The sequence below is a fragment of the Rhinatrema bivittatum genome, chromosome 14 (genome assembly GCF_901001135.1).
Source record: "Rhinatrema bivittatum chromosome 14, aRhiBiv1.1, whole genome shotgun sequence".
In the NCBI taxonomy this organism is placed as follows: Eukaryota; Metazoa; Chordata; class Amphibia; order Gymnophiona; family Rhinatrematidae; genus Rhinatrema; species Rhinatrema bivittatum.
The window spans coordinates 36,956,203-36,970,693 of record NC_042628.1 but is presented as its reverse complement, the minus strand read 5'-3'; the positions used below and the strand labels follow the sequence as shown (position 1 = coordinate 36,970,693).

The 14,491-nt window shown below is 45.6% G+C and overlaps 1 protein-coding gene across 5 annotated transcripts in view; it reads left to right on the top strand.

Annotated features, from left to right (window-relative positions):
* The window catches only part of CRAMP1 (cramped chromatin regulator homolog 1), a 165,681-nt gene that overhangs the window by 132,534 nt on the left and 18,656 nt on the right, over positions 1 to 14,491 (top strand). For all 5 annotated transcript variants that reach the window (XM_029577422.1, XM_029577419.1, XM_029577424.1 and 2 more), the window contains exons 15-17: positions 7,417 to 7,521; positions 8,085 to 8,263; positions 11,998 to 12,081. In XM_029577422.1, the coding sequence (XP_029433282.1) occupies positions 7,417 to 7,521; positions 8,085 to 8,263; positions 11,998 to 12,081 (368 nt within the window). The remainder of the gene's footprint in view (positions 1 to 7,416; positions 7,522 to 8,084; positions 8,264 to 11,997; positions 12,082 to 14,491) is intronic.

The window sequence follows — 14,491 nt, the reverse complement described above, 5'->3', positions numbered from 1 at the left end:
GCTCAGCTTGGGGCTATCCAGTTTAAAGATGTTTTTTTATTCGGGGATGATTTGGCGCAGTTGATAAAGTCCCTGGGGAAAAACAAAGTTCACAAGTTACCAGAGGACAGACCGAAGCCCTCTAGAGGTTTTCCATCATCCTGTCTTGTTTTCGGGGGGCAACAGAGGTTTCGGCAAAACAGGCAGCAAGCAGCCAGACAGCGACAGCCATTTACCAGAAGCCAGGCCTGGTTCTCGTCCTTTTGGGGACGCAGAGGTGGTTCCTCCTCCGCTTCCGCCTCCAAACCTACACAATGAGATGCGGCCGGCCCATCCCTCGATCCCTCGGGTTGGGGGTCGCCTGTCCCGATTTTACGAGGCATGGGCCACAATTACTTCCAATCAGTGGGTGTTAAGCATAATAGAACAAGGCTATGCTTTGGAATTTGCTCGACCTCTCAGAGTTCTTCTTAATATCTCCATGTGGTCCCCAGGTCAAACAACAGATTGTTCATCAGGCTCTCTATCATCTCCTGGCTCTCGGAGCTGTGAAGCCTGTACCTCCAGAACACTGGAGGAAAGGAAGGTACTCCATTTACTTTGTGGTCCCAAAGAAGGAGGGCTCATTCCGACCAATTTTGGACCTCAAGAAGGTAAACAAGTCTCTCAAAGTGCCACACTTTCGCATGGAATCCCTGCATTCAGTCATTGCAGCAGTGCGCAAGGGCAAATTTCTGGCCTCTCTAGATCTGATGGAGGCATACTTGCACATTCCCATACGCGAGGATCACCAAAAGTCCCTTCGCTTCATGGTGCTGGGAATGCATTACCAATTCTGCGCTCTGCCATTCGGCCTCGCAACCGACCCTCACACATTCACCAAAGTCATGGTGGTGGTAGCAGCTTTTCTTCCTCATTCATCCCTACCTTGACAATTGGCTGATCAGAGCAAAACGATACACAAGGTAATCACTCTCTTGGAATCCCTCGGATGGGTGATCAATCAGACCAAGAGCAATCTCGTCCCTTCCCAGACATTGGAATTTCTGGGAGCCCGGTTCGACACTGCTGTCGGGAAAGTATTTCTCCCGACAGATCAAAGGAACAAACTGATGGGACAAGTTCGTCGCTTGTTGGCTCTTCCACTGCCCAAGGCCTGGGACTACCTGCAAGTTCTAGGCTCGATGGCATCCACTCTGTACCTTGGGCTTTTGCTCATATGAGACCATTACTACGAGCATTGCTTTCCCGATGGGACTCCAAGTCAGAGAATTTCCAATTCCCTCTGCCACCCACAGATCACGCCAGGTCCAGTCTTGGGAGGTGGCTCTGCCCACACAACCTGTCGCAAGGGGTGAATCTGGAGGTTCCGATCTTGATAGAGGTGACCACGGATGCCAGTCTCTCCGGCTGGGGAGCTGTTTGCCAGTATCTTTCAGTACAGGGCAGCTGGTCCCTGGAGGCGGTTCGTGTACTCTCTGACAGTGCGATGACAGTGGCCTATATCAATCGTCAAGGAGGCACCAGAAGCCAAGCTGTAGCCGATGAAGCGGAACTGTCATGACTTGGATGGAGCAAAATCTTGCAATAATAGCGGCCTCTCACATCACCGGGAAGGACAACATACAAGCGGACTTCCTAAGTCGCAAACGCATAGATCCCGGAGAGTGGGAGCTCTCGGACCGTGCAATGGATCTCATTTCTCGCAGATGAGGGACTCCTCACATGGACTTGATGGCAATGCAAGACAATGCCAAGGCTCCTCGCTTCTTCAGTTGCAGAAGAGATCATGGTGCAGAGGGGGTCAACGCACTAGTGCTTCCCTGGCCAGCCTCTGTTCTTCTGTACTTGTTCCCTCCTTGGCCTCTGGTGGGCAAGGTGCTTCGCAGGATAGAGGTCCACCCAGGGAGTGTAATCCTAGTGGCTCCAGAGTGGCCCCAATGTCTGTGGTTCGCGGATCTCATCAATCTGGCCGTGGACGGCCCTCTACGACTCGGGCATCTTCCACATCTTCTCCGTCAAGGTCCTATATACTTCGACCAGGCAGATTGCTTTTGTCTAGCGGCCTGGCTTTTGAAAGGAGGAGAATGAGAAAAAAAAGATATTCTGAGGCAGTTATCACTACATTGCTACAAGCCAGAAAGATGTCTACCTCTCTTTGTTTTAGTAGGGTGTGGAGAGTTTTTGAGACATGGTGTCGGGAGAGAGAGAGCCTTCCCAGACATGCTACAATTGCTCAGATGTTAAGCTTAAATGGTTTGGCCAAGGGCTTGTCTACCAACCAGGCCCTAGGCAATCTGGTTGTTAGCTCGGTGGCGTCACATCCTTATGTGGAGCGTTTCCTCAGAGGAGTAAGGCATTTGAAGCCCCTGTCCGTTCGATATGTCCGTTGTCGAGTCTTAATTTGGTTCTTCGTGGTGTTGCGCCTGGTCGCAGACAGCCGCGCCCTCTGTTGCTCACCTTTTTCTTGCCTGCCTCAACCCATGTTGGAAGAGTGGCTGCTGCTGCTTCCCCTCACCGACCCCTTCGGCGTCTTCAGCCTGGCATGGGTGATTGCATTCGCCATCTTGCCGAAGATTCACCTAGGAGTGCGCACGCGCGGCTCCGTTCTTTACGTGCATCATGGCGGGAACCTCGGGGGGTGTCCCCACTGCATAATGTAACGGGCCTCTCGTATTTAAACTCGATCCACTGACTACAATATGAGTTAGCAAGGATTCCTCCATGCTTCTCTGACTCGCTACCAGATGCCGCTCTGGTTCCTTACACTGGACGACTTTGGGCACTCGCTCCTTGAGGGCCTTGCCTCGCTTCCGCACTCCATCCGAGATAAACTGTCTACCACGGAACATCTAAGGTACCCGCTCCTCTGGGACCTTACCTTGTTCCCTTTCACCCTTCGGAGCCAGACTGCCTACAACTACGGAAGCTTAAGGTACTTGCTCTCTGGGCATTGCCTCGTTCCTATCGACCCTCTGGGGTATCTCTCAACAACAAGGACGCTCAAGGCACCCGCTCCTCGGGGGCCTTGCCTCGCTCCTGTCTACCCTTCAGGGCATCTCTTTATACAAGACGGTCGCCTAGGGTACCCGCTTCTCGGGGGCCTGATTCCGTCCCGAACCTTTGCTCCTCGGGGGTTCCCAACTACTGCAATTACCACCATCTCAGTGAGTACTGCTGCTCCTGTTCTATCTCTGCTCTGTCTCACTTATAGATCCCTGAACCACCTACCACCGCGGAGTACAGCCAGGTTCTTCCTGCTATCCATATCGGGCGAGACTACATCGCTGTATTTCCATCCAACAGCTAACAGAAAGAACACCGCCAACAGAGACTCCTCTTCTGGCAGGGATCAGTATCCACTCCTGGAACTACCTTCATATTGCAGTACAATAAAGACTATTCTCTGTGTCTATATCTGCTCAGAGTTAGCCTATCGTTACAAGTCCCCACAGGGCTCTGCCCTGTGGGAGGAGCCATCTCTTGCAACGACCAAGGGCCCACACTTTATCATCCAAAACCATAACACGCGGATTGTGTGACCTGCCGTTTGAACCCCTTAAGTTGGTAACATTAAAGGACCTCACCTTGAAGACTGTGTTTTTGGTGGCCATATGCTCAGCTCGCAGAATTTCTGAGTTGCAGGCTCTCTCCTGTAGAGAACCCTTTTTGAGAATCTCTGACTCGGGGGTTTCTCTTTGAACGGTTCTGTTGTTTTTGCCCAAAGTGGTATCTTCCTTTCATTTAAGCCAGTCAGTTGAGCTTCCAGCTTTTCCTGATTTATCAAACAATGTACAACATGCACGAGAGCTTCGTCGGCTGGATGTTCGATGTTCTTTGCTATGTTATTTGGTAGTCACAAATTCTCTCAGACTCTGAGATCATTTATTTGTCCTTTGGAGCGGTCCCAGGAGAGGTCAAAAGGCTTCTAAGACAACGATTGCTCGATGGTTGAGAGAAACCATTTCGTCTGCGTACATTTGTAAAGGATGACCTGTTCCTGAGGGCCTGAAGGCCCATTCTATTCGCTCTCAAGCAGCTTCTTGGGCCAAATGCCAGTTGGTATTGCCTCAGGAGATATGCAGAACTGCTACTTGGAAGACGGTCCAACATTTGCTCGCCACTACCGCTTGGATGTTCAAGTGCCTGGAGATTTTGGCAGTGGCGTGTTGCACGTGGGACTTGCGAGGTCAAACCCAGTTTATGGAAGCCTTTGTCCATCCCATGGTTTGGACTGATCCGGGTACATACAGGGAAAATAAAATTGGTTCTCACCTGATAATTTTAGTTCCTGTAGTACCACGGATCAGTCCAAACGCCCGCCCAAAGACTAGGAGTGGGTAACAGGGAGATTTCTTCAGTCCGCGCGCGCATTTTCCAGTTATGTTATTGCAGCATACTAAGAAAGAAAGCTAGAGTTTACATTTTTATATGTTCATGTTTACAGTTCTGTTCTTGCTTGATTCATTGCTCGTCCTATTCTGCTTTGATACTCTATATACTGAAGGGATGCAGGTGGTACACCAGGTTATGTTATGGTGCCTTTCAAGTTTTTCTCTGTCTCCACCTGCTGGAAGGGAAGCATAACCCATGGTTTGGACTGAAAATTATCAGGTAAGAACCAATTTTCTTTTAAGTGTTGGGCACTTAATAGTAATTTATTCACTTCACTTACTGCTGATTGGTCCATTCACTGTCACATGTCAGTGAAAGGACCAATCCCCTTTCAGAAGGCTTTTAAGTATATGTGGCAGTCTCTAGACCAGAGCTTTCCAAACTTTTCATGTTGGTGACACACTTTTTAGACAAACATAATTTCGGGACACAGTAATTCAGTCTACTAGCAAACCAGAGGTTGTATGCAGTGTAACAAAGGAAAAAAGAAACATCACCCATCCTTATAAAACAAATCAAGAAATATAAAATCATCAGCAGTAAAACTGTACTAACAAAAAGAACATATTTCGAAACAGCTGATGAGTGGAATATCCAATAATTAAAAACTCATATAAAACATTTCCAGATACCAACAAAATATTTCAAAATAGCAGACACAAAGACCCAGTAATGAAAAATAATAAGGATACAAACATTTTTTTGCTTTGCATACCTGGGAACGTTTGATATCCAGGTCTCCTGAGATTGTTCTGAATTAGCAGGAGGAGGGGTGGTTTGCTTGGAACTTTCTCCTCTCTCAGTCACATACCAGCGCTCTCTCTCACACTGGCTCTCAATGACACACCTATACACACATGCTCTCAGTACTCACATATACACATGTTTTTTCTCTCTCACTTATATAGGCTCTTAATTACACATTTACACACATGCTGTCTATCTTTTCACGCTTACACACACACAGGCTTTCAATCACACACATACATGCTGTCTTTTTCTCTCACACACAGACTCGCATTCACATGCTTACAAACATGTCCTCTCTTTCTCTCATTTACACACAGGCTCTCAATCACATACTCACATGCTCCCTCACCTAAATCAGCTCTCAATCACACACAGACACACATGGTCTCTCTCTCTCTCATTTAAACACAGGCTCTCAATCACATACTCACATGCTCCATCACCTAAACCAGCTCTCAATCACACACAGACACACATGGTCTCTCTCTCTCATTTAAACACAGGCTCTTAATCATACATACACATGATTTCTCTCACACACAAAGGATTTCAATCATACACACATACTCTTTCACACAAACAGGTTTTCAATCACAAACTTACACATACAGGTTCCCAATGGTAAACTTACATTCATGCTCTCTCACAGGCAGGCTCTCAATCACAGACATACTCTCTTTCACATGTACAGGCTCTCAATCATTCACATACATGCAATCTCTCACTCTCTCATACACACACACAGGGCCCCGCGGCCCGGAAGAGGAAGTGGAGAGTATCGGGTGCCTGCGCGGCAAGAAGAGGCCACGCTAGTGCGCTCGGCATCGGCCCGAAGAAAAGAAGACTGCAGCGCGGCTCGGAGGAAAATGAAGAGCTTCAACCGCGGCTGATGGGACTCCGCCTCCGCGAGGGCTGAAAATGAAGAGGTTAGCGTTGGGAGGAGGCTGCTGCTGCCGCGAGTTCCCGGGGTGGGGGTGGGGGTGGGGGGGAGAGAGAGAGTGAATGAGCGAGCCGCTCATTCACTCTCTCTCTCCCCCCCCCCCGGGAACTCGCGGCAGCAGCAGCCTCCTCCCAACGCTAACCTCTTCATTTTCAGCCCTCGCGGAGGCGGAGTCCCATCGGCCGCGGTTGAAGCTCTTCATTTTCCTCCGAGCCGCGCTGCAGTCTTCTTTTCTTCGGGCCGATGCCGAGCGCACTAGCGTGGCCTCTTCTTGCCGCGCAGGCACCCGATACTCTCCACTTCCTCTTCCGGGGGGGGGGGGGGGGGGGGCGGGAAGAAGAGAGCACGCCGGTGCCGATGACTCCAGCTGTCCTGCCGCGTTCCGCCCGGGCGGAGGAGGACCGGGGAGCAGCTGGGTCAGCGGGAAAGTGTGGCGACTGTCTGCAAGCCAGATGCAGCCCTCAAAAGAGCCATATCTGGCTCGGAGCCAGGGGTTCCCGGCCCCTGCACTTGCCGGTGTGTCACGTGCACCGGGCTTGCGCGACACACCGGCACACCTCAGGCGACACAGTAAAGTGTCGCGACACACACTTTGGAAAGCTCTGCTCTAGACAATTCCTTTGGTAGAAAAATCATGGTCGGTGAAAGGACCAAATTCCCTTTCTTTCCTGGAATACTACAGATCAGTCCAGAGGCCCACCCCCTTGCTTTCGAAAGACTGCTCCTGTTGCCGTAGATTGTTGTTAATGCAGATCTGTATGTAGATGTTCAACTTTTAGGGCTGAAGGATTTCCAGTTCCTCCTTTGGATGTGAGGGCTCCGGTTCAAGGGGCTCCAACTTGTTGTTCACAGTTCACCCCAGAGGAGAGAGTTCATTTGTGTTTGGAGGGTTGCACTCTATTTTGACTTTGATGCTGGTCAATACTGAGGGGACTGCAGGTGGCATTCTCTGTTATGTAACAGTGCCTGAAAAGTTTTTTATTCTCTGCTTCCATCTGCTGGTAGGGATGCAAAACCCACTTGTCTAGACTGATCTGTGGTATTCCAGGAACAAAAATTAACAAGTAAGAAATAATTTTACTTTCTGCTCTAAAACTGTAGCATTTTTCACTTTCCATTGTCTTCATTTCCCACCAGATCTTATTCAGTTAAGTGAGCTTTCAGGTTGACTCAAAGATGGCTGACAGCTGCCTCTGACTCTTAGCAGCAAGAGCTAGTCAGCCTTAACTTCCTTTTAATTTTATGGTTCAGGCATACTGTTATGGATAAGTCATGTCAGAGCTCAGGGAACTGAATTCTTGTGTGTTTTTGACATACTGTTATTTTGTACAATGTATCTTCTTGACTTTTAGGAAGAGGCTCCTTCCGGCCCATCCAGTCCTCACTGACTAAAGCAGCTGTGTCTCGTCCTATTGTCCCCAAGGTGGTACCAGCAGCAGCTACCAATCAATTGTCAAGTAAGTGTATGTGCAGTAAGGAGCAGGGGAATTAGTATCCTTGCCTCTAGAAGGTAAAGCCTATGATGGCACCCAGTTCATCGTGCAAGCATTGTAAAATTTGATTTGCTTATTATGATATGTACGAGATGAAAAATGTGTGGAAAATGAAACATAAAATAAATGATTATATTGACACAACAAATTTCCCCTGCTATCAGAAGATAATATTAGTAGCAAGGCTGTATTCATATAGCCTGGTTTAGTATATTGGAGTCTTGAGTTTTTTCATCTGAAAAGTTTCCCTCTTCTTGTGAGTTTTACATTTCCAGCACCAAGTGAATTTCAGTTTATATGTGTTTAATGATCCCTCTGTAAGGTAACCAAAAAATGCTGCTTCTACTACCCGATCACTATAGACCCTCCCTTTGGCTAATTCAAGAGTCAGAACCTTTGGACTAGAGGGCCACTGGTATATTGCTTCCCATTAGTACTATGTTGCATGGGCCTGGAAAAGGAAAATAACTGAAGAAAACAATCTCTCCTTGTTAAAGAGATTTCTGTTTTTAACCTTTCTGTTCAAGGTGCAATTGACTTGGCAGCTAAAAGTGCAGGCATCATCCCAGAGAGTCCCCTTCCGCTGCTGGAAGCAGAAAGCATACCGGGTATCGCCTCGCTGTCTCCGGACACGGTTTCTTCCAGGGCGGCAGGACAGGATGCTTCGGTGGACAGTTCTAATGCAAGCTCCATGACGGCAGCTGGGGTTAGCTACTTTCTTATGTTATAAAGCTTACCGTGCCAAGCAGCCGTACACAGACTTCATCCCTCTGCAGTTACTGCTTCCAGATTGACACTTTTTGTGTCCACTTACAAAGTGCACTTTAACAGGACACTTTTGGGATTGATAAAATGATGGACATGAAAATCATCGACTTTGGTTTGCTACTTTTTATGTAAAAGCGGATTTACAAATTGAAATAACAGCATGTGTCCATCCCATTCAGCTGCCACTGACTTTCTGCTTAATTGATGTGCATATCTTCAAGTGCCATGGCTTGTCCCAAAATTTTTACATTTCCATTGAAGAGGTTACAAAAGAGTCACAAAACTACAACAAATGAATGAATAGAAAATATGTCCCTTAAAGTGCACTTTCATCACAAGAAACGGGGGGTTATAAACTGTGACTTGGGAAAATGCAATTTGTAGACTGGGAAAGATAGATAAAGGCAAACATCATATTTCCAGGATGGCGTGCCTAAGCTCAGAGAGAAAATCAATGGTACAGGGAAGATTAAAGCACATGGCTGAGTATTTGTGAATCTCAGTCCAGTGCTTTAACCATATTGGGCTCTAGCCAAACTGGACTTTTCCTCCTCTCCAATTGTAATTGGTTTAGTAATATCTTCTGAGTGTATATAGGACTATATTTTAGCACTATAAATCTTTTGGGTAGCATTTCAGCCTGGCTGTCTGCCAGGCAGAAGTGCTGCTGATGTTTATCTTGCTGAGCTTGTGTCACTGTGCTCTCCTTTATCGCAGAGAAGAACTATAGATGATACATTTTCCTAATCTCTCATTGCTTTGGGGATGTTTTGAACCCATGTTCCAGAGTTTCCCCATGGATAAGCAGAATTGAATTCAGCCACATAAGCAGGTGACATCATTGAACAGCGTAGATGCAGAATGTGCTTTGTCAGAGCTCAGGAAGACTTAGAAGTCTTTCCAGGTATATGCAGGTGTTGCTGTGCAGCTGCGTGAGTGCCCTCAGTTGTTTTTCTTTTGCCAAGGTGAAGGGACATCTACTCTCTCTCCACTGCTGCCAGTACTTTGGGTAATTTTTTCTATAGTTGTCACACTTTTTTTCAGTATTATTTCATTTCTCATTTTATTTCACAAGTCTTCAAAAAAAAAATTAGAAATATTAGGTAACTTTTTCTGGTAGTCCCTTTGGTTTATTTTTTCATAATGTCGGGGAAAAAACACTAAGCTCTGCACTAATTGCAATCGTAAATACCATGTGTGGATTTCTGTGAGCTTTGCCTCCATTACCAAGGCCCCTCTCATGATTTGAGCATCTGCACAATGTGTGGAAGAATGACCCTTTAAGTACTCATATATAGGGATCTCAAACTGAAATTTTATCTCTTCCTCCTCTGAGGAAAAGGACAGGAAAAATTCAGAGGGGCCAGAACCAAATAGGAGACAATCAGTCTCCCCGACACCGGAACCAAGATTCTCCAGCTTCAGGATCTAGGCATGAGAAGAAAGCATCTCTATTGGCACCAAGACGCAGGCAGTCCCTCAAGAAGCTCTGCACAAAAACTCTGGTATGCAAGAAATTATGTTGCCATGCTGCTGAAGATCTTGGCACAAATGCTTTTCGGTGCTGAAACAGCTCCAACTCAGCATGAAGATGCTATTTCTAGAGTACTCCCTCCTGTACCAGTGCTAGAACTGGACACCTTTTCTGTGGTTCTTCCTCTGCTGACTCCTGGATACCACCCTTGTATGCAAAGATTGTGGTTGGAGAAGTCCATAAACTGTTATTAACATAGAAATGATGGCAGAAGAAGACCAAACGGCCCATCCAGTCTGCCTAGCAAGCCTTACGCTCTTGATTTTTTTCTCATACTTATCTGTTACTCTTGGCCCTTAGTAATCTTTTGGTTCCATTTCCCTTCTACCCCCGCCGTTAATGTAGAGAGCAGTGTTGGAACTGCATCCAAGTGGAATATCTAGCTCAATTGGTTGGGGTAGTAACTGCCATAACAAGCAAGCTACACCCATGCTTATTTGTTTACCCAGACTATGTAATTCAGTCCTTGTTGGTTGTTGTCTGAATATAAATTATCTTTTCTTCATTCCCCCCTGCCATTGAAGCAGAGAGCTACACTGGATATGCATTGAAAGTGAAGAATCAGGCTTATTTGGTTTGGGGTAGTAACCGCCGTAACAAGCAAGCTACTCTCCCGCTTTTTTTTTTTAATGCAAATCTTTTTTTCCACATTTCCTCTTGCCGTTGAAGCGTAGAGCAATGTTGGAGTCGCATTAACCGTGTGTATGTTTATTGAATAAGGATGTTATCTCTAGGTAGTAGCCGTCATTCCCGCAAGCCACCCTCTCTTCATTCACACCCTCTAGACTTTATGGATCCACGGTGTTTATCCCACACCCCTTTGAGGTCCTTCACAGTTCTGGTCTTCACCACTTCCTCTGGAAGGGCGTTCCAGGCATCCACCACCCTCTCTGTAACCAAGGAGACATAGGGAATAGCCACTACTTATCACCGTGCAGTAGGAGCATAGGTTCTGTTTGGGATCTTGCCAAGTACGTGTGACCTGGATTGGCCACTGCTGGAAACAGGATACTGGGCTTGATGGACACTTAATCTGACCCAGTATGGCAATTAGGTTCTTACGTACTTCCACTTCTTTAGCACACCTTCACTCAGCTTCAGTTCAAGAAACCTGGCTAGTTTGGTCCTCTGTTTGCACCTTCAGTAAACATTACTGTCGAGAATAAAATTCCCATAAAGAGAACAGCTTTGGCCAGGCAGTCCTTAAAAGCATATTTAACTAAACGCTTCAGTTCTCCCCCCATTTGCTCAACCCTGGGTTTGCAATTCCTCCATTACTTATCAAGAAGAAAATATCTTGCAAGCTTCAGCTTGGGAATCCCCACTTGTGTGGCTGAATTCAGTAGTGCTTGTCCATGGAGAAAGCATAGTGTTTTCCATAGACAGCAAGACAATTTAATCACATAATCCCACCCTCCTCGCTGTGGAGTTGAAATTTGGCTTGTGAAGTGACCAAGGAGACTCATATGTGGGCAGCTGCATAGGAACCCATGCATACTTTTTTTTTTTTTTTTTATATTCTGCTTTTCACACTTTTTTCAGTGCTTCAAAGTTGGAAAGACTTCTAGGTCTTTCTGAGCTCTGAGAGAGCATGTCTTGCATCTGCACCATCTAGGATATCTCCCACTTGTGTATTGTCTTGCTAACTACAGAGAACAATTTTTACTGGGAAACAACTTTGCTTTCTCTTACAACACCAGACCACTCCTTCTCCTAAGACCCCCAACAGAAATGATAAGAGAAGATATGAATGAAAGAGAAAATGGATTAGGAGAGGACATTTAGGAAATGTTTAGTGTCCTGCCATTAGTCTGGGAGTGCAGCCAAAGGAAAGTACTTACCTGAGACAGGGTTAGTTGTTTTGATGGTTTGGGGTGGAGGAAGAAGATGATAAAGTGGTATATAAAATTGCTTTTGTGATGGATTTTACCAATGGCTGACCCAAGACCAACAGTGGAAGTGCTGCTGAATGTTTTGTTGTATTAGCCTTCAGAGATCATTGCAAAAAGAATGAATGGTTAAGGTGTTATGTTCATTTCCAATCTAGTATAACCATGCTCTAATGTATATGAGGGTTTCTTTTTCTTCAATCATCATTATAGTGCAGATCATTCACAGAATTTCTGTTGATCCTATAGGCTCCTAATAGCAGATGTCAAGTTCCATTTATCACCTTGTCTACACAGGCTGAGCAGGAGAGGACGTCATCTGAAGGATTCCAGGTAGAATATGGGTAATTTGGGAGTTGAATGCTTCAATGATCTGTGAGAGGGTGGAAGAATTGTCATAGAAATGATATTTGCATCCTGCAGGATAGGACAGAGCCCGAGCTGTGTGAGACCTACAACAGTGGTCAAAGCCTCAGGGCTTCTTCCACTGCAGCCAGAGCACTCCTCATACAGGAACAGCCACCAGGAAAAGTATCATAGATGGTGGGGTTTCCTAAGCTCAGGCAGCCAAAGAGATCCGGAGCTACTAGGAAGAGGAACAGCGGGAGCCTGATCCTCTGCTTCCCCATCCTCCCCACTCTATCTTTTCTGTCATTGTGCTGATACCATAAGCATGTTAAAACTTGGGGGGGAGCAGCATTTCCAAATTCTATCGTGCCACTTCATGAGGTTTGAACAGTTCCGTATATATCTGTATTTTAAACACATGTTGTGGTATTTGATTTATTCAGTTCTCAGTGCCACAGTTATTAGTGCCTGTGGGAGGATTGAGAGGCAGGAGGATGGATGCTGGATGTGGGAGAGGTAAGGTGAGGCAGATGCTGGGAGGATGGGGAGAAAAGGAGAGAAGCAAATACTGGCAGGAAGGGACAGATGATGAGACAAGCAGGGTTCAGATGCTGTTGCCCATCCCCCAAATATTGATCTAGAAACACCACTGCTGTTCAGATGTTGCTACATATGCACAAAGATACACTGTACATGGGGTACAATATAGGGTGCAAATACAAAGTAAGTGTTTGAACTGCGACTCCCAATTTGTGAACCTTATCACACACTTTGAATTGTTGACACCTAGCAACAGGCCAGATTTCCCTGTATAAAATCTGCTGTACTTCTCTAACCAACCTGCAGGGCCTCAACTGTAGCTCCATTGAAACAGTGTACTGTTCCACATGTGAGCAGCAATCTTGTCCAGATGACATACAGTGGGCAAGCCAAAACCATTGTTGTCCCAAGTTATAGTCAGATGGGTCAGGACATCATCCACATACTGATGAAAAATGTAGTGGCCTTGAATATATACTGCATAAGATCATAACAGAATTGAGCCCTGAAATATCCCATATGAGAAGTTCCTCAAGTTCAAGTAGATGTCTTTAATCACAAACAATGAGGATCTCCCTTCCAAGGAAGAGTAGATTTGCAAGAATATGAAAGTGAGCTTCTGCAGCAAAATACTTCAAGGTACAGCACTTTGTGAAAGTCTTTATACCCTTGTACATTTTCACGTTTTTCTGTCTAAAAAATACAAATCGAAATGCATTAAAGTAGGAGTTTGGTTCGGTGATCTACACAACATACTCTACACTTTAATCATAAAAGAATAATTACAGAAATATTTATTAAGAATAAAAAACAAAAGATTGCATAAATCACAGTAGTTGAGCTGATTCAAATACTCTTAAATGAAGAATCAAGCTGTTTCTATTGTATGAAGTGAATTGGAAGCAGAGGTCAAAACTTGCTGAAAGAACTCCAGGACATTATTCACAATTACAGACTGAGGGAAGACTTTAAAAAAATTTCAATGTGTTTGAATATCCCTTGGAGCGTATCAGGTTCATCATTGTAAAGTGGACAGTTTAGCACCACCAGGACACTGCTGCAATCAGGCTGATCCTTCCAACGCTGTAGCTGTGGGTTAAGGAAACCGCTGAGAAGGTCACATTGAGGCCTAAGATTACTTTAAAAGAACTACAGAGGTTTCTGGCTAGGACTGGAGAAAACATTTACTGTTCAACAATTTCAAAATCACTACATAAACATGGCCTGTATGGGAGGCTGGCAAGAAGGAAGTTACTGTTGTGGGGAGGCTTTGCAGCAGTGGGGACAGGGAGATTTGTGAAAATTTAGGGAAAGATGGAAGTTGCAAAATATAGGCAGACTCAGGAGGAAAACCTGTTCCAGTCTGCCATAGACCTGGGACTAGAGAGATGATTCATCTCTCAACAGAACAATGATCCTAACCACAAAGCAAAAGCAACGGTAGAGTAGCTCAGTAAAAAGAAAGTGAAGTCAAAGCCAAGACTTGAATCCAACAGAAAATCTGTAGGAAGACTTGAAGACTGCAGTCCACATGCAATCCTCAGTCAACTTGAAAGAGCTTGTGCTCTTCTAAGAAGAAGAATGGGCAAAAACTGCACCATCGCTTTATGGAGACATTTATCCTAAATGACTCATGGAAGTTACTGCTGCAGAAGGGACCTTCACCAAGTTTTGAATCAAAGGGAGTAAAAAGACTTATGTAATCAAGACTTTTGGGGTTTTTTTTTATTCTTAATTACTTTTGGACTATTTCTGATTCTTCCTTCATAATGAAAGTGTAGAATATGTTAATTCCTGTACATACTCAGATCATTCCAGACCAGTGGGTTGTGTATCCCTACCAGCAGATGGAGTC